The sequence below is a fragment of the Mauremys reevesii genome, linkage group 5, assembly GCF_016161935.1.
Source record: "Mauremys reevesii isolate NIE-2019 linkage group 5, ASM1616193v1, whole genome shotgun sequence".
NCBI classification, from domain to species: domain Eukaryota; kingdom Metazoa; phylum Chordata; order Testudines; family Geoemydidae; genus Mauremys; species Mauremys reevesii.
Genome location: NC_052627.1, coordinates 41,066,536 through 41,090,678, shown reverse-complemented (window position 1 = coordinate 41,090,678; position 24,143 = coordinate 41,066,536). Strand labels below are relative to the sequence as shown.

General features: G+C 43.7%; 2 protein-coding genes and 1 long non-coding RNA gene across 5 annotated transcripts in view; 2 read left to right on the top strand and 1 right to left on the bottom strand.

Annotated features, from left to right (window-relative positions):
- The first annotated feature begins 333 nt into the window (after nucleotides 1–333).
- Nucleotides 334–14,150, top strand: CCNA2 (cyclin A2). 2 transcript variants are annotated; one of them, XR_005598711.1, is made up of 9 exons: nucleotides 334–612; nucleotides 1,237–1,489; nucleotides 3,913–4,025; nucleotides 4,907–5,130; nucleotides 5,843–6,047; nucleotides 7,445–7,558; nucleotides 9,177–9,310; nucleotides 9,819–9,932; nucleotides 13,914–14,150. XR_005598711.1 is itself a non-coding variant. In XM_039539235.1 (8 exons), the coding sequence occupies exons 1-8, from the start codon at nucleotides 472–474 to the stop codon at nucleotides 9,868–9,870; spliced, it is 1,236 nt and encodes a 411-aa protein (XP_039395169.1). In that variant the 5' UTR covers nucleotides 334–471; the 3' UTR covers nucleotides 9,871–11,096. The 2 variants fall into 2 exon arrangements, 1 of the variants encoding a protein (XP_039395169.1); XM_039539235.1 differs by lacking the exon at nucleotides 13,914–14,150 and having other exon boundaries at nucleotides 9,819–11,096.
- EXOSC9 (exosome component 9) lies at nucleotides 13,452–23,562 on the bottom strand. The gene is made up of 12 exons (XM_039539234.1): nucleotides 23,405–23,562; nucleotides 23,167–23,261; nucleotides 22,090–22,209; nucleotides 21,669–21,771; nucleotides 20,653–20,790; nucleotides 20,064–20,146; nucleotides 18,704–18,836; nucleotides 17,473–17,561; nucleotides 16,525–16,671; nucleotides 15,677–15,864; nucleotides 14,899–14,980; nucleotides 13,452–13,942 (listed from the first exon to the last, which is right to left on the bottom strand). The coding sequence occupies exons 1-12, from the start codon at nucleotides 23,468–23,470 to the stop codon at nucleotides 13,858–13,860; spliced, it is 1,329 nt and encodes a 442-aa protein (XP_039395168.1). The 5' UTR covers nucleotides 23,471–23,562; the 3' UTR covers nucleotides 13,452–13,857.
- LOC120405602 overlaps nucleotides 23,175–24,143 on the top strand; it is a 51,301-nt gene continuing 50,332 nt past the window's right edge. For both annotated transcript variants that reach the window (XR_005598712.1, XR_005598713.1), the window contains exon 1: nucleotides 23,175–23,311. This is a non-coding gene — a long non-coding RNA (uncharacterized LOC120405602). The remainder of the gene's footprint in view (nucleotides 23,312–24,143) is intronic.

The window sequence follows — 24,143 nt, the reverse complement described above, 5'->3', positions numbered from 1 at the left end:
TAGAGCCCTGCCCGGCCTGACACTCTAGGCGCGGAGCAGCCCCGAACCCCCAACGCCCTTTTCACCCGACCACCCGGTGCCCGAGCGTTTGCGGGATCGGGGCCTCGCGCGCCTGCGCTGGGCAGTCAGCCTGGCTGCGCAGCGCTGCACCAGGCAGCGACCTCCCACCCCCACCCCCTGGCTGCGGCTGCCCCTCGCGCCGTTCCCTCCCGCCCCGCCCACGTTGACTGTTCGCGCAGCGCGTTTGGCCCCCGCGGGGCGCCGTAGGCGCTGTGACGTGAGGCCTGGGTTCCCCATTGGCGGATTCAATAGTCGCGGGCTACTTGAACGGTGGGAGCGGAGCGGGCTGGAGGAGCCGCCTGCAGCGCGAGTCCCCTTTCTCCCGGGCACCCCAGCGGCGTCGTGCCGCGCCTCTACCCCCAGGGAGCGGCCGCGGAGCCGGGTGCCCGCCGAGCCCCCCCCGGCGCTAGGATGATGCTGACGGGCGCCGCTGACCCGGAGCAGGAGAACCAGGAGAATGTGCCCCCCGTCGGCAAAGCGCGGCCGCCCGCCGCCTCCCGCCCGGTGCTGGCGCTGCTGCGGGGCAACCAGCACCGCCCGACCCAGCAGCAGGCAAGGCGGGCGCTGCACGATGGGGCTGCCGGGCGGGGGCGCTACGGGCCGGGGCTCTGGGGGTGGCTGTGCCCGCGTCGTCCCTACCGCTTCTAGCGACGGGCGGGCGCGTCTGCACCGGGGCGCTGCAGCGACCGGGGCCGGCTCCCGTGCTTGGGCCCCGGACTCTCGCACCCCGCCGTGTGAACAGCCGCCCGGCGTCCGCCATCTTAGGGCCGCGCTTCCCTCTACTGCGCCCCGCGGAGCAATGGGCGGGCCGGGGGCAGCGAGCTGTCAGCAGCCGGCCGGGGGAGCTGGGGCTGCGGGGCTCGGCTGGGGTGGGCGAGGAACCTAACCAGCAACGCGCCAGCATTGCTCGTGCCTAGGCTGAGCACCTGGGAGCGCGGGGTGGGCACATGGGGGTGGCTCTCCTCTAGCAGGAGGGAGAGGGCGGACTGCTCAGGCACGATGTGTCTAGCTCGGAATAGCGCCGGGGCCTCCATGGACAGCCCGAGATCGCGATGCAAACCACAGGGCGTTAGGCTGCAATGGAAATGTTGCGCGTGTGTGCTGCCTTGGGCTACGGAGCCCCGTTGGATCGAAGGAGGGCTCCACGGAAACACTAATGGCAAACTCTTATTCTAGGCTGCTCTTGCTCACGCACCCTGGAGTATTAATGATGAAAACTATCCCAAAGTTCCCGATGGGAAAGCGGGTAACAAACAGCCTGCTTTTGCCATCCATATGGATGAGCCCGATGGGGAGAGACGAAAGAGACAAGTGGTTCCTAAAAAGGCTGTGTCCCATGAAGAGGTCCTAGGCTTAAATACAGCTGTAACGTCATTAGGAGACAGAAAACCCTTGGCACCCATAGACAATCCAATGGATCTTAGTTTTGGTAAGTATGTTAGTTACTAACAGAAAACGGTGTATAAAGCATAGAGTCTGTCTCTGAAATTGACATGCCCAATTCAGTGCTGGACTCTCATATAGGCTACTTCATACAATACTACATCAGTTTAACTGGGTAAATTTAATTGGAGTTGAAAGTTACAAACTTGTAGTCTGTTCAAACACCAAGTATTGTGAAGGGATTTAAGTCTAATATTCTTGCTACAATTCCTAATGCATTTGTCAGTTCCAAACAGCAGTGGTTCTCAACCTATTTACTATCCTGGGCTGCATATGCAGCTCCATGTGAAATATGGGCCACATCTATCCACACTATATATACTACCTGTTTGGCCCTGGGGATATCACATCGGTTGCAGCTATGCCCTGATTGGGTTGGGGGTTGATAACCACTGCCAGTGTCGAGGCTCGGGGGGGGGGGACACTAACCCACCCTCATCTAAAGCTACTTCTCTTCTCCTCCTCCCCCCCCTGAGGATCCGCTAGACCCAGGTGTCAAAAGGATTACAGGGCCAACAAATGAAAAAACAGGGAGCAAAAGTGAGGATTACAGGTTCAAAAGCAGGGATCCAGAGGGGGACACTGACCAGAGAACCTCAGTACCCATTGCACCTTATATGCATTTGTCTGTAGTTGAGCCAGAATGTATTCACTTGGTTTTTCTGAAGTGAACACTTTTCCCACTATGCTCCTGTACTGAATCACTGCCTCTGGTACCAGATCAGTGAAAATAAACTTGGAAAATCCTAGCAGAAACTGGATGCAAGTATCTTTAAATTGCACTTCCAATCTCAACCTCAATTGGATTATCAGAAGTAATTTATCACAAATAAGGATTCTCAACTTGATTGTGGGACAACCAGAACATTCTAGATCTCAGAGCAGTACCCCATGGGGAAGTGTCAGTCTTGGCTGTGATCTTTCCATAAGTAATGGAACAATAATATCTTCCTATAAAGGTCCAGTTTGAGTGATTTAGGGTTGCTTAGAAGACCTTCCAAACCTAGAGGCTGTTGGAGAGGACATAGATTGAGTTGGTAGGTGGTACATTGGCTAATCCGTGAAGCTGCTCTATTTCTTCCTGATGCTTCCTCCTTGTGCATTTCCCAAAGCTATCTTCAGTCAACAGCTCTGCTTTGCCCACTAACTGCCATATTTGTGTGTGCCCTTACCCTTCTCAGTCCCACTGTGGCTCATGAGCAACTGACCTGTTTGAGCCCTGCCACCTTGTAACTTACTGGAGGGGGTTATGGATTACAGGGAGACACAAACCACTCTACAGTCTTGGAGGCTAAAGAGAAGAGGAACAGAGTATTTAACTCCAGGTAGGGTCTCTGCAGAGACTGGAATGCTCTTAGCTCAGAGGCTACTGATAGGGTAGTACCTCTAGCTCCTGCTGTCTCCAGATGTGAATACAAGAGCTCAGAGCTCCAAACTCACTCTGAACGTAAGTGCTTCAAAACACTTGAATTCACTGGGGGGGGAGGGGGAGGAGAAGTGGGGCCTCTACTACAGATGGATGTAGAGGTCAGGGGTTACTGTGAAGGAAAGTGTGGGGCAACACAAATAACTGCTATGTTGCAGTCTTGCTACATTTTATATTGACTCCTTGATGTGTGTGCGCACAGGTACATCACAACATGCCATGTATTAAAAACATAACGGACATTGACTGAATCTAACAAGACTAATACTTAATTCTATAGCAACCTTTTTATGTTGCTGTCTGAAAGATCTAATCCAATTTCCAGAACTAGAATCCACAATGTAATTCCTTAATCCCCTCTGTCCAAGTATTAAATGGGTCTAGAGTGGGTCAATTTACATAATTGTATATGGTAGCCTGCTGGTTTGTAGATTCCTAAAATAATGACAATGGGACACTAACTACAGTGTGTCTAACATTCTCTACGTGTAAATACTTCTGTGGAAGGACCATATCAGTAGTCTAATTCTGTAGCTCTGGCAACTACTTAATCCCCATTGTGAAAATCTACCTCCACTTTAGACCAACCTCTAAACTCACTGATCAAAGGCTTCAGCTTATTCTAAATCAGCACAGAACTTGAATTTTTATTTTAACATGGTAATACAAGGTGACTTCTCCTGATTGTCAGGCTAGAGACATCCTTTGCACTTCATGTTTGCCATTGAGCTCCCCTTCCCTTGGACCAGTTGATAAGGGATTCCTGAAGAACAAATGTCTTGTTCCCAGTGACTGGAATGAAGTATGATAAAACTGCAAACTGATGACTTTCTGGTCTCCCTGGACTGCTGCAGCCTTGGTGGCTCAAATGCATAAGAAACTAAACTAGCAGTGGGTGTCAATCATTACTCTCTTGTAAATGTGTGGGCTGACAACTCTACAAACTTAAATTAATGCTGCTACTATCTTGACATTTTTTTTAGATTCTCCAAGTATTATGGATATATCAGTAACTCAAGAAGCGGAAGAAAAAGTAAATGTTAATCAGGTGCCAGACTACATTGAGGACATCCATACGTACCTTAGGGAAATGGAGGTAAGAGGCCATAAATATGCCCTTAGAACTAAAGTGTTTAGTCTAATTTCTGGACAGAATGTAGTAATTCTTATGCAGTGTTAAAGCTAGTACTGTGACAGAACTCTCAATTTATAGGTTGAGAAAGGAAGATACTAGACCAGGGGTCGGCAACCTTTCAGAAGTGGTGTGCCAAGTCTTCATTTATTCACTCTAAATTAAGGTTTCATGTGCCAGTAATACATGGTTTTTAGAAGGTCTGTCTATAATATACAACTAAACTTGTGTGTGTGTGGTTTTTAAAATGTTTAACAATGTTCATTTAAAATTAAATTAAAATGCAGAGCCCCCCAGACTGGTGGCCAGGACCCGGGCACTACAAGTGCCACTGAAAATCAGTTCACGTGCCACCTTTGGCATATGTGCCATAGGTTGCCTACCCCTGCACTAGATGGTGGAATAATTTCCTGATGAAACTGCTGAACCCTTCTCAAATTATACTAAAACTGGCTAGATAATCCACTGAACACAAAATAGAGAACAAGCCCATACTGGCTGCACAATGGACCCTGGTGAACTAAGACCTTTTAATATCTAAACTAGATTCTACTTTAGATATACTACATGTGTTTAACAACTCCTGGATTCTTATCTGTGGTGGATTTTTGGTCAGTAAGAATAAGAACATAAGAACGGTCATTCTGGGTTACACCAATGGTCCATCTAGCCTAGTATCTGACAGTGGCCAATACTAGGTGCTTCAGAGGGAATGAACAGAACAGGTAATCATCAGGTGATCCATTCCCAGCTTCTGGCAAACAGGCTAGAGAACAGCCTCTTCTCTGCACGATTCAAATGCTAATTAAATCTGTTATGTACACAAATCACAACTGTCTTAACAGGTGAAATGCAAGCCTAGAGTGGGTTACATGAAGAAGCAGCCTGATATAACAAACAATATGCGAGCTATTCTTGTGGACTGGCTGGTGGAAGTTGGAGAAGAATATAAATTACAGAATGAAACTCTGCACTTAGCTGTAAACTACATTGATAGATTTCTTTCTTCAATGTCTGTGCTGAGAGGGAAGCTTCAGCTTGTGGGGACTGCAGCTATGTTGCTAGCATCGTAAGTTTAAACTGGCATCCATTGCTTTTCAACTTCTAGAACTTGATAACCTTTCCTGTAGGTGTCCAGAGGGGGAAAATCTGGGGGCTGTGTTTTCTTTTCCTCTTCTATAGAAAAGAACTGGGGATGGTGGCACAACTTAGTGAATCCTTCCTTTCCCAAGAAGACTGAAGAAGCCTAGATTCACATCTGGCATCCTCACATGCTTTTGTTAAAAACAAACAAACAAACAAAACAAAACAACCCTGACATTTGCAAACACAACATGGAATGTGGCTTCTGTCTTTATCTGAGTTCATGTAACTAGCACTCTAAAACTAATACTCAATGGCTTTTAAAAAGCCTTTGTCTCCAGGTACATATGGCCAATGAGAACATGGAAAGACAACTGTATTCAAATTTGAACACAACTCAGTTTGAGATTCCTGGAACTACAGTAACTAGGAGTACTAGTTTTGGTACTAAAAATCACATATTACTATCAATAGTGTATTGGGAAGAATTGCTTAAAGCTTTCAGTAAAACATCTAGATCTCTAAAGCCATACAAAGTGATTTAATGTAGCAACCAGCAAAGTTTCTAGGGAGGTATAGTTCTCAGCCATCTCTCAAACTGCAGTCAGATTTGGCCAACGTGATTCTACTAAACACTGAGACTGATGGACATGCTCTTTACCTGTAGCTGCCAGCTTATCGTTTCTTTCAAACTGCAGGAAGTTTGAAGAAATCTACCCTCCTGAAGTAGCAGAGTTTGTTTACATCACAGATGATACCTACACCAAGAAACAAGTCCTAAGGATGGAGCACTTAGTGTTGAAAGTCTTGTCATTTGACTTGGCAGCTCCAACAATAAACCAGTTCCTCACTCAGTACTTCCTCCACCAGCAGACCAATGTTAAAGTGGAACATTTATCAATGGTAAGTATAGATTTGGAGTTGACAGATCTTTCTGGATGCATTGGGCTCAGTACTTGTGGAGCTTGCAGGTTTGCTGTCATTTCTCCACTGGAGAAGAGAGGGGCTGTGCCAATTGTAATAAGCTTTTGAAGAACTGAAATTTAGAACTGGCAGGCTGAGAACAGCAGCTTTGCTTCCCTGCCTGGTTTCTAGAGGTTGCGGCTGGCACTCTACTCTAATGGTGAGCCTGTAGCACTCTAGTGCTCACTACAGTGAGAACTGGCCATAAAAGATGACCTTTCATTGTGACAGGTATGAGAATTCAAATACTGGTTCAGCCTTGGCTGAGGAGGACATAAATTCAATAGATCTACTACAGTAAACTAAAATGTAAAGCTTATTACATGATCTCAGGAAGACTACATAGTAAGTCTACTTTGTAAACATGTGGTCTGAGCCTGAAGGAGCCAGTGCTGTATTATAGACCGGGCTGGGCAAACATTTTGGCCCAAGGGCCACATCTGGGTGGGGAAATTGCATGTAGGGCTGGGTGTGGGGTGCACTGTGCAGGAAGGCTCAAGGCAGGGGGTTGGGCTGCAGGAGGGGTTCAGGGTGCAGGTTCCAGCCTGGCACTACTTATCTGGAGTGGCTCCAGGGTGGCAGTGGGACTATGGCAGGCTCCCCACCTGCCCTGGCCCTGCATCATGCTGCTCTGGAGGCATCTGGCACCATGTCCCTGTGGCCCCTGGAGGGCAGAGGGGCTCAGTGCACTGCCCTCACCTGCAGGCACTACCCCCTCCCCCCCCAGCTCCCATTGGCCATGGTTTCCTGTTGCCAGCCAATGGGAGCTGCAGGGGATGGTGCCTGTAGGCAAGGGCAGTGCATGGAGCCCTCTGCTTCCCACCCCCCTCCAATCAGGATGTGGTGCTGGCCACTTCCAGTAGTAGCATGGGGCCTGCAGTGCCATGGGGGTTGCAGGCTAGATCCAAAGCCCTGATGGGTCGGATCCAGCCCCTGTGCTGTAGTTTGCTTGTCCCTGGTCTACACCAATATTTGACTAAATCCTAGCTGAGATGAAAAGGATACTTAGTCCTCTCACTGTTCTGATGTAAAACTAAACTCTCCCTTGGGACACAGGCAGCAACTATAGAAATAGACAGTAAAAATATTTTGAAATATGAAGTGGAATAACATAGGCACCAGGGTATAGAACCAAACACTTCTTTGGATCTGAGATATTGAATATTAAGAGCTATATTTATATTGCTGCAAAAATTAGATGCTTGTCTTTTTGTCTGAAGAGCTCTAAATCCTTAAACACTGTATTGAAGGCTATTTAACATAAGTAAGATGCTAAGATTGTAACCATCTTGTATTGGTGATAGCTTCTAATAGTTCAGCAATGACTTTCTTTACAGTATCTGGGGGAGCTGAGTTTAATTGATGCTGACCCATACTTGAAATACTTGCCATCACTTATTGCTGCTGCTGCATTTCATCTAGCAAGCTATACAATCACTGGACAAACCTTGGTATGTAGAACAAGATGTAGCTTTAGAAAAGTCTCAATTATAAGTAAACAGCCTTAAATACAGCAAATAGCAACATTATGTATGAGCTGTTCTTTATAGAATAGGTTTTGCTGTTGTATGGGGTTGAGGGTGTGCTTAGTCTTATTTTAATTGTCCTTAGTCAGAACTCTCAATAATGGTTTCTACACCAGCCCTTTGGCTAGATTCCAAAATCAGCAAGCTTCTAACAGTGGGTGACCCCTAGAAGAGTACCTTACAGAGTGTGTGTGGTTGGGGGGGGGGGGAAGTGGGGGTGTTGTGTCCCCATCATTTCTTTTCTCCTCCCTGCCCCCCCACACAAAAAATTGACACATCTTAGTGCCATCTCCAGTACCCTTCTCCTCCTAAAGACTGCCTCTTGCAGGGACATTTAAATACTGTTTCAGTAAGGAAAGCTAGTTCTTTTGCCTTAACTACTTGGAAGTACACAGAGGAAAGGACCACTACTGGAAGAACAAACTGTCTTAGAGCCTAGCACAGTTAAGATGATGAATAGGAGGTTTTTTTTCTGATAGGTAGTTACAGTTCAGCAGGTATGGGTATACAGTGGAAGATTACATGCAGCTAAAGATTCTTTAGCAGTTCCAGCTTGATATTTTCACTTTTGTAAAGTGCATGATTCCTCAGCAAAGTAGTAAGCTATTAGTGTTATGCCAATGCATTCTGCTAGTATCCTTTCTAGTCACAGGTGGAGACATGGAATACCCAGTCTAGAATAGTATTAAGTATAGTTTTGTCTTATATTCAAAGTACAATAACTCCTTACTTAATGTTGGTAGTTATGTTCCTGAAAAATGCAACTTTAAGCAAAACGATGTTAAGTGAATCCAATTTCCCCATAAGAATTAACATAAATTGGGGGTGGGGGGGTGTGTTAGGTTCCAGGGGAAACTTTTTTCCACCAGACAGAACTATATATTATATAGATATACACACAGTACAATTTTAAACAATTTTTTAATACTGTTACAGCTATGATTGTGAAGCTTGGTTGAGGCAGTGAAGTTAGAGGGTGGAAGAGGGAGGGATCTTTCCCAGGGAATGCCTTGCTGCTAAATGATGAACTAGCACTCGGCTGAGCCCTCAAGGGTTAAAACATTTCGTTAATGTAGCCTCTCATACAAGGTAGCTGTAGGGGGGAGGGGGACACCCTGACATTAGCCCCCCTTCCCCTCATGCACAGCAAGCAGGAGTCTCTGGGAGCAGCTCCAAGGCAGAGGGCAGGAGCAGCACATGGTAGGGGGAGGGACACAGCTGAACTGCCTTGAGAGCTTGCTGGATGACTGCAGCATAGGGAACTTCAGGGTGGACCAGCAGCCCCCTTGTTACAAGCCCCCACCGGCTAGCTGCAACAGGCTGCTCTTCCTGCAAGCAGTGGACAAAGCAAGCAGCTGCCAAACAACCTTAGAAGGGAGCATTGCACAACTTTAAATGAGCATGTTCCCTAACTGATCAGCAATGTAACAGTGTTAACCAGGATGACTTTAAGTGAGCAGTTACTGTATGGGAAAACTACTGCAAAGTACCTGATGGAAAATATGGTGCATTAATCTAACCAATTTATTTTCCCTTTCCTCAGCCTGAATCTCTGTCCAAAATGACAGGATATACTCTTGAAAGCATTAAGCCTTGTCTCATGGACCTCCATAAGACCTACCTCAGAGCAGCACAACACACACAACAGTCTATAAGAGAGAAATACAAGAGTACAAAGTAAGTACCCACCTCTGTGGGTAAACTCCAATACATACCTCTTATTTTAAGCTAAGCAGGCTAGCTAGCCTACTGTTAGAGTAGACCACTGAGGGCTGTCAGCACACTCAGTACTGGAAGTCTTTTTAACTTGCTTTTTTGATCCAGTGACTCCTGTCACTGATTTGGCCACTGTCTACTCATATATGAGTGAGTAACCACAACAGATGTGGTGTCCTGACTTGCAACTCAAGATGTAGTCTCAGTCCAGAAATGGAGACTGATTGCAGGAATTGCTTGGTGAAGCTCAATAGCCTGTTAAATAGATGACCATTATGTCCCTTTTAGCCCTAAAAATCTAAGTACAAAATAAGGAGTTTTAAACCTATTAAGTGTTTGATTTAACATGTTCTGCCCCATAGCAGACAGATGCTAGTTTACAAACTGTTAATGCTGTATTCTGTCTTTAATATCATCCCTTGAGCAGAGTTTGTTCTAGCATGACATCTGACACCCTTTTCTCCTTCAGGTACCATGGAGTATCGCTCATTGATCCACCAGAGACACTAAATTTATCGTAACAATCAAGAGACTCTTAATGTGTATTATACTTACAAGCAAATGATGTACAGTTTTAACTCTGGTCAGTATTTTAGATGTCTTACAATCATTTCAGAATACCACATGTGGTGTAACTTGAAATTATGAAGTTTGTTAGTTTTATATGGTTTTAATGTAAATCTTTTTGTACATGCAATCTTGTTCTAAATATTTAGCTGGAGCTCTTTTATAAAGCTGTTCTGTTCAAATATTGAATTAACCATGAAGGCGAACTGTTAATGTTTGTTCCAAAACTACTAGAATGTCCAATTAAGGAGCAGTGCATTAAAATGGGGATTTTTAACTTCTGGAGTGACTGAAAGGCAAAGTGGTAACTCCAGTTGTACTGAACAAATGACAAACTTGACAACTGTTTGTGGCAATATAAGATGCTACTAAGGTTTAGTTTCACCTGAGTTTAGATCAAATCTTTGGCTTTAACTGTCATACCACTAGAACTGATTTGATCTAACTTGTATAGTTAAAAAAAAAAACCACTTGGAAGAAATTGAACTGACTTTAGTAGCTTGCAGGAATTAGTCGGACTTGCTTCAAAAGCAGGCTTTCCAATTTAGTGCTCAAACTATCACTAAGTAGTAGTCTCTAAAGCAGCCATCTGATAGCTAGAACTACAACTGCTGAAGTGTCCTTGTGTGAACAGAAATGGCCTCTAACTTACAGCTCTTTTCTAGTCTAAGTGTACAACTGATACTAGTAAAAGTTCATGCAGCATTTTTACTAGAACTTTGGTTTCTCTACAAACTTCCCTGTAGTTAAACCTCTATTACTACAGCTCTACCTCCCCACTGCCACTACCCTGCTAGGAAAGCAAACTACAGCAGGGAAAGTGGCACTATACCCTCCACTGGGGGAGAGAATAATACACCTGCCCACCACAGCCTGCAGGCATGCCATGTATGGGTTATAGCTAGTGACACTGAATTCAGAACAGCCCATTGGGCAGGCTTTTATGCAGCATGTAGTGAAAATCTTATGTCAGTGTCAGGTTTTAAGTGGTCTTCTGCTTATGCTATAGCACTCTGCTAATGTGGTAGTTGAAAACTTTTTATAGTTAAATCAAATTGACCTTTCTCCTCCTGTAAACTTGTATTAACATGGCTCAAGATTTACTGTGCTTAAAGTATAAAGCAGGAACAGAGTTTAAAAGGACATCTGCAAGTTTGTCAAATAAACATCCTGTACTAAAGCTGCTGCCAGTGGTCTTGCTTATCTTAACCTGCAGTGATCACTGTAGCTGACTTGTAACCAGTGTGATATCAGTGATTCTAATTCAAAAGTGGGAGTTTTTTTCAGAAAGCAGGACTTGACTATTTCTAAACTTAGCCCCTGACACCAAGAAATAAATGCATCTTCCTAGTCAAGCTAATAGTAAAAGCAAATTCCTTTCTGATTCTAAGATAGCTTAACTCTTGTATCTAATCCAAAACTGACAACTGCCCCACTGGTCAGCTTGACACCAATTATATTCACTCTCATTTCAATTCTTTTAAATATGGAACAGCCAGCTTCCTCTCCCAAGCAAAACCATTTTCTTCAACTCTATCAGTCTGTCTATGCAGCCTTGGCCATGAGATGCATTTTAGTTTTTGAAAGACAGCTAGGAAGCTACTTAGGAGGCCTGCTCCTAGGCTTGACTTAATCATCTGATTAAGACAGGGATGAAGGGTGGGAGGGTTAAGGAAAGTAGAAGTGGCAGGTAGGGTAGGTGGCATGAATTTCCTGTCAGCTTCCCTGTGCATACTTGACTATACCTCCCACTGGGCCTATGGAAAGGAGCAAACCATAGCCTAAAGTACACAGGATCATATTAATGACCTTCCAAAGATTAACAGGCTAAAGTCTCTTTGCCACAACTTTGGAAAGAAGTCAATCTACATGTGGGGGGGTGGTATGTACACACTATCAAGTTCCAGCAGCATGCATCCTAATTACTGTATCACCACCAGCCTTAACTTTCATATGCTCTAAACCATGCTTGTAATTTTATATCCTCATCTTTGGTTTAGTAGTAGCTTTGGCTCAGGGTTCCTGTGTGACTTAAGGTAACAACTGTGATATAGATAATTCTCTTGGATTGAAAGAAATGACTGGTAGTATACCTTGCTAAAGATGCTTGATGTGATAGTGGTGTGTATAGAGGCAAGTAGCACATCCTTTTTTTTTTTTTTTAAAAAGGGGGGCATATTCATGGTAGGCTATAGGTAACCTTAAAGCTTATACTACATCAAAAGCAGAGTTTAACAATCTTGTCCACTTAGAAGAAATGTTACTATGACTGTATGCTTCCTGTTAGTGCTGCAGTTTTGTTGCCAGCAGAAGCAGTGTATCACCCTACTGTGTTACAGGGTACTGAAAAATGCCTCTGCTCCTGTAAGTGGACACCCTAAGCCTCTCCAAGATTGAGGAAGCTCTAATATTAGAGAGCACAGCTCCAGTCATGGTATCTCTCTCTTCCCTATTTTACTTCATAGTCCCATCTTTATTATCCCTTGCCCTTTTCTCTTTAAAGCCTTAAGATTTCCCTGTAAAGTTCTCAGCATCTTCTGTCCCTTACCTCAGCTATACTGCACACAAGGCTGCATTACTAGGCCAAACCTTTCTCTAAGGCACAAGCAGATTAGACTGTACAGCAAACAGTAGCTTGTTTTGTATGGCCTTTCTCCCAGAACCAGGTCCAGTTATATGTTTTTCTTCAACAGAAATGTAGCCTAGAGGGTGGAAAAGTGATGGGACAAGATCCCTGCAAGGAGAATTCTAGACAGGGTACTTCATGTTCACAGCTATCTTTCTGCTGTGTAAAGTTTTATGAACCACTGCACTCACTATTTACAATAGTGCCCTATATTGACTTAAGTGAAAACTTCACCTACAGCAATTATAAAACACTGAATTTGGACTCCTTCATATATTTACACTAGCCAATTCCTCCCCATTTAAAAAAAAAAATCTGACACTGCAACTAAACATGTTGATTATTCATTAAGAGGCATGTAAAGAGCTCTGGCAAGAAGCACTTTTTGCTAAGTTTTAAAGTTACAGGAGCAAAATTAAATCTTATGTAGTAAAACTAACTTTTATGGACACATGAAATAAGATGTACATTATTTCTACTCTTGTATGTATTTTCCTGTTTGTCTATTTCATCTTCCTTAAACTGTCTAATGGTACAGTGTAGATCCTTTTTTCTGTTTCTTCCTACTTTGTCTCAGTAAGTCCTAGTGTTATAGGATAGCTCTTTTCAGACTTGCAGTTTAAGAAATATTTCTTAATTTTCATGAAACATGGTTAAACTGAAATTTGTTTAAAAATAAACATTAAATACCATGGTCTGTCTCAATTTCATACAAGTTATAGGGGAATTTTTTTGGCTGAGATGTTTGACTCATGTTCTTGGTAAAGATGACAAAGTAGCTACTTTGTCTCCAACACTCATCTCTTGCAGACATGAGGCCTGATCCACTCACAGTAATTCCACTGCCAGCAATTCTATTGATGTAAAGAGGTACTGGATGAAGCCTATGCTTAGACTGAACACAAATCACACCATGCCAATCCAGAACCTGAATACTTAGAAATGTAGATTTGCATTGCCTTAAATGAAGTTAAAAGGCTTTGAGAAGATGCTCTTACTAGATGGAAGGTTTAATATTTACAGATGTTTTTACACTTCAATAGTTATAATATGCAATTCAAGAGTTTGCTTACATATTTAGTTACCACCCTATTATACCTCCTACTCAGATGGTGACATTTTTGAATGTTTAATTTATTGCAAGACAATGTACAGTATTATATAAAAATATACAGAGAAGTAGACCTGAGTTACAAAAATGGGGGAGGGAGGGAAGGAACACTGATCTACAAAAATACATTCAGTAGCTTAATATACAGAGTATGAATGACTTGTTTCAGTATTAATCTATACAATTATTGTGAAGGGAACATGACTAATGAGTAGCTCTCTTCTTTTTTCTCTTTTTGTTAAATGCTTTCTTACTTGAAGAATTTTCCTGTTTGGCAGTGGTGTGAGTTCTGTGAACAAACAACATTTTAACCTAAAATAAGGCAGCATAATAAAAGACTGAGCGGCTAGACTGATGTTCCCTGCAAATCAAGCCCCAAGTCACAGGTTTTCAAGATCTCAGCTCTGTACATGACCAACCTACCACAACCCAATCGTGTTTTACTTGTAACAGGTTTTAAAGAAAACTAAGGGAAATTCCCATCTAAACGGCAAACAACCTCAGCAACACAAATCCACATATAACAGACAAGTCATAACAGACTACCTTTCTAGATACCATAACTTCCATTAGCATTGAGTTGCATGGTTCTTATAAAGAAGGGAATAAATGTGTTAAAAATAATACAAGCTCCTGTTGCATTAGTAGTTAGAGCTGGGAAATGTGGACTCTATCCTATTCACTGGGCAGAACCCACTGCAGTACACCTGAGGAGTAGGGTAGGTGGTTCTAATCCACCTTTTTGCTAACCCAGGGTAACAGAACATCCAAATATCTGATTTAAATTGCACCAGCTAGAGCCGTTCCATAGGCACTGCTTTATCAGGCGTTGATTAGCCCAAACACTGCATATTTGGCCTCAACCCATATGCAGAAGAAAGTATGGGTGGGATAGAGTTGAACCTGCTGATTCGGGGCGAGACTCTTTTTATTCAGTTTGTACAATAACTAGCACAATGGGCTGCTGGTTCATGACAAGGGCTCATAGGCACTACAGTAATACAAAAAATTATACTACCCATAGATTTCCCCAACATTAAGAGAATCCTTGGCTGCTCCCTTAGGCAGTGCAAAGAACCCAGAATAGGCTGAGGATCTGGCACTATTATCTGAGTGCTTGCATTCTTTTGAGGAACGTTTTCTTCGACAAGCGTAGACACAAGGAAGCATGCTGAAACTATTCCTTTTCTCAACACGGTATGCTGTTTTAAAGATTCCCCCCCTTAACTACATAGTTGTGGTTACCGTGTTTTCTTGTGTCTCCCCTCTGATTCCAGAATGACAACTTCCTCCTCTTCACTGTCAGACAGTATAATTGTGTCATCATCTTACAAAGAAACAAGAGAAAGCTGTTATTTATATTACCGTAGAACCTGAGTGTTGTTTTGTACATCACATTTCTTTGAGTATAAGTATTACTACACACCTAGAGACATTTTAAAGCAGAGGGACATGTTTTTGCAACTCTAGTGTGCAACTTCCTCAAGGGCCAAAATCACCCTTTGAGCACAATAACTTTAAAACAACTGATACTTTATTTTAGCTGTTATAAACTGAACACTTTTATAAGAGTGGCTGAGTTTGGTTTAGTATCTTGCTGCCTCTGTCACATCTCTCAACAGTAGGTATAGGACAGAGCACCAAGACCTTTTTCATCTTCTCTGGTATTTTGTTTTGATTAGATACTGCCATAATGGCAACAGGCACAAAACAAAGCAGGTCCTTCCCCAAAAGCACCTTTTCTGTTACCCTCTGGTCCCTACTAATTCCTCAGTATAGGATTTCCCTCTTGTAAAAACTGCCCCCTCTACTCCCAGCATGTCTTTCTGAGGTTGGATATTTAAATTTGGCAGATTTAAGTCATAACAGCTCTAAAGTCATTTTGCAGATGGCAGCTGCATCTTCCTGCTGGCAAGTACCTGTGTTTTCCCCTTCTTACTGCTTAGGAGAGGACACAGCTTCAAATACACCAGAATACACGAACAGTGTGTTCAATAACATTACATTTAAAGCAGATACTAACCCTTCTTAGTTTTGCTCACAATATTTATCTCTTCTGTTTCCATTTTCTGACCTCCTGAGGTGGTAGCATCATCACTGTTACCTTCCTCTTCCTCCTCTCTCTCAGATTCTTCAAAGTCTCCCCAGGAGTTCTCTAGTCCCTCCCCAATTTGGGCCGTCCCAGGCATCCGTAGTATTGGTTTGGCAACACTGAGCTAATTAAGAAAAATCCAGGAATTGCCAGAATTCTAATTTGTACTCTTTGTACAGCATGTTGAACTAGATACATTATTTGGAAAGTTTAAGTACCAACGTACATACATAATCTGTGGTGAGTACTAAGGGCTAAGCACATGATGTGAAGAAATTCATCTGAGCAAAATGGAAGTCAATGTTCTCTTGAATGGCTGACAAAGTAAAAATGCCTAACGTATGCACAATGAATGAGACACCTGATCTCTTTCACATCACAGCCCAACATCGCCATGCAGAAGATAGCTGGGTTCATCTTTTGCTGCCTGTACTGCAGAACTCGTTTCGCCTACAAGGGCCCCACACTGCCGTTCAGTGATTAATAACACCACATGGAGCTGCACTGAACCCTTCTTAGCTGAAGGATTCAGAGGCGTAATAGAAAAGGGAGGTAGAGAAAGAGTCTGGTGGAAAACCCACACACTGCTGATCAACAGGCTATACTATGAATTCCTCTACCCAGATACACTTTTTATAAATAAAACAAGATCTAGATGATCATAATGTAGTCTTATAGCCTTCAAAGAAATGAGAAACTCAAGATGTACTGGGTGATTCAGAAAGCTTTAACTGAGATATCACTGTCTTCTCATGAAAGTGATATAGTAGAAAAGATACACATCTGAAGGAGGATCAGCCTTGGTGATGATTTCTTCAGCTTGCTCTTCTACATCATTAGTATCAACAGGAGCTCTTTCCATTTTAAAGGCAGAGATCTTTTGATTTGGTATAGACTCTGCAAAGCCAAACTTTCCACCTTCTTTCCTATTTATTAAATAAATACAAAAATTGTATTTCAAGACATTTCACATTTTAAAAAGTCAAGTTAAAGAGTTCAGCTATATAGAGAGATGTGATTTACAACAGCAACACTAAAAAAACAGGTTAGCTGTTTAAACTGTTAAGTCAGTAGTTCTCAAACTTTTGTACTGGTGCCCCCTTTCACATAGCAGGCCTTTGAGTGTGACCCCCCTTATAAATTAAAAACATTTAAATATATTTAACATCATTATAAATGCTGTAGGCAAAGCAGGGTCTGGGGGATCCCCTTCCCCCCGCCCCATGTAATAAGTTTGTGACCCAAGGGGTCCCGACCCCCAGTTTGAGAATCCCTGTGTTAAATGAAATAATACAGCAAATTTGTTCCTGATTCAGGAGATCAGGGACAGAATCTTTGAACTGAAAAGGCCAAGTTTTCCCTAGTTGTGGTCTCAGTCACCTGAGAACAGCAATCCTTTTTTGAATGTGGCTGTTTTATTAGTATCATGCCAACTTCTTTAGACAGCTAAGCTTTTCTTTTTTCAGCCTTATTCTCTCCCCTCCTCCCCAAGGTAATCGTTTTGCATCATGCAGCGAATACTGTTGGCTTGAGTGTGTCAATACAATTATCTCTTCACAGAAAACATAACTATTAGTTGAGTATGACTATAACACCACTTATTGAAGACCATCAGTTGCAAAGCTTCTCTTTCAGAGACTCCTCTCACAGGAAAACAGTACCAGAATAATCTGACCCCACAAAAGGTTAGTATTAACTTCCACCACATTGCATTTTAACAACCTCACCTAACTTTCCGGTCATTTTCCAAGGCCTTTTGAATTAGCTCTGTGATCTCTGCTACTTTAACACCAGTTATTTTACTGCATCTCAGAACCTGTTTGTAATGAATAATAGTTTATTATCATGCAATTAAAATAAACATGACTTTGTACTTAAATAAAGTGAAAACATGTACTTTTTTTTGTACTGCTAGATCAGGGATGGCCAACCTGAGCCTGAGATGGAGCCAGAATTTACCAATGTACATTGCCAAAGAGCCACAGTAATATGTCAGCAGCTCCACATTAGCTTCCCCCCACATGCCTCCCCCTTCCTCCCGATCAGCTGTTTCATGGCAGGCAGGCAGGCTCTCTCTTTTTTTTTTTTCGGGGGGGGGGGGGGAGAAGGTGCAAGGACATAGCAGGCTCAAGGGAGGGGGTGGAATGGGGGCAGGGCCTGTGGCAGAGCCAGGGGTTGAGCAGTGAGCACCCCCGGCACACTGGAAAGTTGGCAACTGTAGCTACAAGCCCGGAGTCCACGCCTATACAAGGAGCCGCATATTAACTTCTGAAGAAGCCACAGGTTGGCCACCCCCGTGCTAGATGCTAATGCCCCATGAATGATGTCTCAGTCGGGAAGTTCAAATGGAAACTTCCCCACAAACCTTTAGCTTAGAACTTGTTTGACAGAGGAAATATCCTTTATGCATAGTTAGTACTGTTTAACCTGAGTGTCTGTCAGTATGTTATATACTGTATGCCCAGATCTATACTGAAACTACCAAATGTATTGATAATTACAAAAAGAGCTATGTGCCATCTTAAGAATGCAAAAGACTTCCAATATTATTACTGGTCTTAAGAAAAAAAGTTTAGTTTCATTTCAGTTCAAAGTGACAAATGTTTCAAGACTAGCTGCTACACAAATACCAACTGAGGAGCATTGGAATCTGGCAGCAATAAGTTATTTGTTATAGTCAAGAAGTAAGTTTATTTTCAGAAAGACTTATAAAAACCACTTAGAAATGGTAATAGATTGCTCTCATACTCTGTACTTCTTGAAATTTAAGGTAATTGGGAGAGCAAACATTTGATGTTTAGACCATCCCCACAAGGTACTGTCATATTTACATTTCCTATGGAATCAAACAGAGATACTGTTCTTCTCTCATACCAAAACACTAGATGCCTTAAATATTACAATACATCAAGAAGTTTATATCAGAGAAAATGACTAGTCAAAGAAAATGCCATTTACCTGATCTTTTAACAGCATAATCCCTCCACTGGACTGGATAGTACAAATCTCACGATGTTTATTCATGGCAATTACTAGTAGGCCATCCATTACACGTTCCTCTCGTTCACTGGGATCCACCAACAAATAGGTCCTGAAACCATTGTAGAGTAGGACACAATAGTTAAGGGTAAACTGCTTGCCTGAAACCTTAAGGGCAGAAGACAAATTACACAAACAAGCTTCATGGTTTTTGGGATGAGTATACCTAAAGAGACTGGTTTCAGAAGTGTACATTTCTATGAAAAGTCTATGGAAATTTCACGTTACACCAAGCAGCATGAAGAAGAATACCTGAAGGACAATCCATCACTCTCACAGATCTTGGGAGACAGGCCAGTCCTTGCTTACAGACAGCCCCCAAACCTGAAGCAAATACTCACCAGCAACCACACAACAAAAACACTAACCCAGGAACCTATCCTTGCAACAAAGCCCGTTGCCAAGTCTGTCCACATATCTATTCAGGAGATACCATCATAGGACCTAATCACATCAGCCACACTATCAGAGGCTTGTTCACCTGCACATCTACCAATGTGCCAGCAATGCCCCTCTGCCATGTACACTGGCCAACCGGACAGTCTCTACGTAAAAGAATAAATGGACACAAATTAGACGTCAAGAATAACAACATTCAAAAACCAGTTGGAGAACACTTCAACCTCCCTGGCCACTCGATTACAGACCTAAAAGTTGCAGTATTACAACAAAAAAAACTTCAAAAACAGACTCCAACGAGAGACTGCTGAATTGGAATTAATTTGCAAATTGGACACCATTAAATTATGTCTGAATAAAGACTGGGAGTGGATGGGTCATTACACAAAGTAAAACTATTTCCCCATGCTTATCTTCCTCCCCCTCCCTACAGTTCCTTATATCTCTTTGTCAAGTGCTGGAAATGGGCCATTTTCATTACCACTACAAATAGTTATTTTTCTCTCCTGCTGACAACAGCTCACCTTAACTGATCACTCTCCTTATAATGTGTATGGTAACACCCATTGTTTCATGTTCCCTGTGTGTGTGTATGTATCTATATATATCTATATCTATATATCTTCCTTCTGTATTTTCCACTACATGCATCCGATGAAGTGAGCTGTAGCCCATGAAAGCTTATGCTACAATAAATTTGTTAGTCTCTAAGGTGCCACAAGTACTCCTATTCCACCTCTTCTTCACACCATCTCATTTCAGATAAAGCTAGTTCATTAGTGCATTTTGTTAACACAGCTATTTATGGAAACTTATGTTTTTATTCCAGTTCTGCAGAAACTGGTAGATGATTTAAGTCAGTGCCATAACAGAAACTTACCCTTGCTGGAAGAAGGCAAAACTGACACAGATAGGCATGTGATGGATACTCAAAGGGACAGGATCACGTTCCTCGGGGGTATACTAAAAATATAAACAGTCAAGGTGGCAATTTGTTACTTACCCAATTCCATATATAATTTATAAGAAAGTACTAAAGAAATTAGGTATTTCAGAAAGATAAAAAGTAAGAAAAGCCTAGTCATCTAAAAATTCAATAAGACTTGATCCTCTCTCTTTTCAAAATGTTATTTCCTATTAATATTACCCATCTAGATAACTATACTGCACCCATTTTTGTGCCATTTGAGCCCTTCCAGTTTGGCTGAGAGGTACAAAAATGTGCTATAAAATGTCATCCTAATTTAATTTTTTAATGTTTACAGTCTCTCAAATTGAAAATCGATAACTGTATACTATACATATTGATAAAAACAAATGTATCTATCCCTATCCCTTGATATTTTAAGTAGCTCTACCTCTAAGACTTAACTTGTCTCTATTGACAGAGATCCATTTTATATAGAGCAGCAATCATCAATGAAATTTTAATTTCAATAATACCACCACTTTCACCTCATGCTACTCACCAAAGTTACTTCCTCTCCTTGCACAGATACATCTGGTCTACGGAAGTGACACAAAGCCACTATTGCTGCTATACTTGCAGCATCAATAATGTTTCCATCATGATTCAACAAATGCAGGTCCACACGAATTTGCCACACCTGAGGCGGTAAAAAAAACATGAAAATTCACTAAACTGTAGTACTGGTAATTTGTCTGGATTTTCCAACATCTTTTCAAAATAACTTTTTACTATTCATGTTGAATGTACGTATAATTCAGTTCTTGATCATCAAAAATTACTATGACGAAAACTGAATAAATCTAAACAGAAACAGTATCTATTACTGTTAAACACTATTAATTTATGATAAAGAAAATAAAATTGAAGTATGATTTCAGCCCCGATCCTGTAAACCAGGGATTCTCAAACTTCATTGCACTGCAATCCCCTTCTGACAAGAAAAATTACTACATGACCCCAGGAGAGGGGACTGAAGCCTGAGCCCCACCGCCCCAGGTGGTGGGGCCAATGCCAAAGCCCCAGCCCCACTGCCATGGGCGAGGAAGCCAAAGGGCTTCAGCCCCAGGCAGGAGGTCTGTAACCTGAGCCTCACTTCACAGGGCTGAAGCCCTCAGGCTTCGGCCCCGGGTGGTGGGGCTCAAGTTTCAGCTTTGGCCCCGGGAAGTAGGGCTTGAGTTTCAACTCTGGCCCCAGACCCCAGCAAGTCTAAACCAGCTCTGGTGACCCCATTAAAAATGGGGTCGTGACCCACTTTGGGGTCCCAACCCACAGTTTGAGAACCGCCACTGTAAACATTCATGCATATGATTAACTTTAGGCATGTACATAGCCCATTGACTTTAAAGGGACTATGCACAATCTTAAAGTTAAACACATCTATGTTTGCACAGCTGGAACCTTAGTCTTTTAAAATAAAATCAGGATTACTGGTCCTCAAAGACAGACTGACCTCTAAATGCAACATATTAATCCCCTAGTATTAAAGACCTTTTGATTTCATAGCATTTTCCACACCTTTACACCAGCAACAACACAGAGAGATTCAGTGTCTATACATTTTGAGTTTCTTAGGCATCTTTCTAGTAGTCGATTCAGTTTCACCAAAAGCTCAGGTTGCCTGGAAAAAAACAAGAGATTGGGTACATTTTAGTTGTGAGTTATTAATATGTCTGACAACTATGATACTGAATAGCTTTCCTTATACAGACGCTCCCCAGGTTACGCAGGTCCCGATTTACCCAAATTTGGACTTACAGGAAAAGTTCCATAAAGCAGAAATAGGATTTCCGAGTTGCGGAAATTTTTGCGTAACGTATGGGTATACGTTTCCAATTTACATGAAATTAGAGTTATGCAAGGCTTTCCAGAACAGAATGACTGCGTAAGTCGGGGGGCATCTGCACCATCTTTGCTTATAGTCACTGAAGAGACATACCTGCCAGGCTCAAAAGCTGGTGCGGCCATTGGGGAGAGCTCAAGATTAAAGAAAAGTATACCCTCTGTAGCTCGATTTAGCTTTGGGGAAACAAGTTCACATGAAACCTGTCCAAGGACTCTGCAAAAGAAACCCCCCACAAACCCCCCAAAAGACTTCAGTATGGGTGACAAAAAACAACTTTAACATTAAAAGCAACTTGCACTTGAATTTTACTGCACATCTCCAGTTTATTACAGCTTCTTCATATATAGGACTTGGTCATACAGATAAAATGCCAGTCACTAACAGGGGATAAGCAGGATCTAGATGTTAGAACACAGGCCAGAAGTTCAAATTTTTGTGGTTTATTCCCAATTCTGCTACTGTGGGAGCTCGAACAATTTACTTGTGTCTACTTCAGTTCCTCCAGCCTATAAAACAGAGATACCATCTACTTCAGGGGTCAGCAACCTTTCAGAAGTGGTGTGCTGAGTCTTCATTTATTCACTCTGATTTAAGGTTTCGCGTGCCAGTAATACATTTTAACATTTTTAGAAGTCTATAATATATAACTATTATTGTATGTAAAGGAAATAAGGTTTTTAAAATGTTTAAGAATTTTAATTTAAAATTCAATTAAAATGCCAAGCCCCCTGGACCAGTAGCCAGGACCTGAGCAGTGTGAGTGCCACTGAAAATCAGCTCACATCCTGGCACACATGCCATAGGTTGCCTACCCCAATCTACTTCATAAGGGTGTTGCGAGGCTTAATTTGAGATCCTTGGATGGGGGAATTAATGAATTGCCAACATCCAGGGTTAGGATATAAAGATCCGCTTATCTGTAGCTTTCCAATCTGTACCTATAAATACCTCAAGGGAGACCAACCTCTATTTGTTTTCCTCAGCGCCATCCCCTCCCCCCACTCATCGCTACCGCCCTCCTGCAGGCTGCTGCGGTTACTCTGCACTCCGCGTGCACGCGCGCAATGGGGCCGCCCCGGCAGGGACGCGCGTGAGCAGCGCGCGCCCCGGCAGGACGCGGCGGCCGTTGGGAGACAGACGGGCCGTTGACCGGGGGTCTCCCCGCGGTACCTGGTCCTCCCCAGCTCCACGATGCAGCAGCCGTAGTCGGCCCCGAAGGAGACTCGCACGTTCCTGTAGTCGTAGCTCTGCCGCCCGTCCAAGCGCTGCAAAGCCGAGAGCAGAGTCACTACCCGCGCGGGAGCCCGGCGACTCGGTGAGAGATGGGGGCTCGCCCGGACCCCGCCCGCGCTCCCATGGGAGGAGGCCTGGCCCGTGGGAGGGGAAAGGGGGGGTCCCGGTCTCGTACCTTCCTCTCCTCAATGGCGCGCAGCAGGAAGCGCCGCTCACAGTTGGACAGCGGCGTCTCCTTCATGCTGGCGGCGCCTCGCGATCTGGGGCCCTCTCCGCCGGCGCCCCTGAAACGTCATCAAGAGGCGTCGCTGTAGCCGGACAGTGCGCAGGCGCGGGGGCTGGACACCTCCCGCCGCTGTGTTGTCGCCACCGGCGGGCGCGCGGGCGGGGGGCTGCCGCAGGGACAGGGCGCTGCGAGGGGCCGGAATCCGAGCCCCTGGAGCCGGTGATCGGGGGCAGCGGGAGTCCCGGCTTCCGTGCCAGCGCCGGGAGCGTGGCGCCAACGGACATTCACAGTCTTCGTTCTACCTGCACAAAATCAAACACCCTTGTCCCGCCCCTCCTGCGAGCCCCCCGCCGCCTCCCCCGGTCCTCTGTCGCTCGCTCGCCCCACCCTCACTCACTGGCTCCTTTTAACCGGGCTGGCTCAGGGAGTTCGGGTGCAGGCGCCGTCTGGGGGTGCGGGCTCAGGCGCTGGGCTGGGACCAGGGATGAAGAGTTTAGGGTGCTGGTGGGTGGAGCCATGGGGTTCAGAGTATGGGAGGGGTTCTGGGCTAAGGCGGGTTGGGGTACAGGGGCAATGAGCACTCTGGTGTGGGGAGGAGGGATTTGGGGTGCAGCAACAGGAGGGGACTCAGGGCTGGGGATGAGGGGTTTGGAGTGTGGGAGAGGGCTCCAGGCTGGGGCCAGGGATT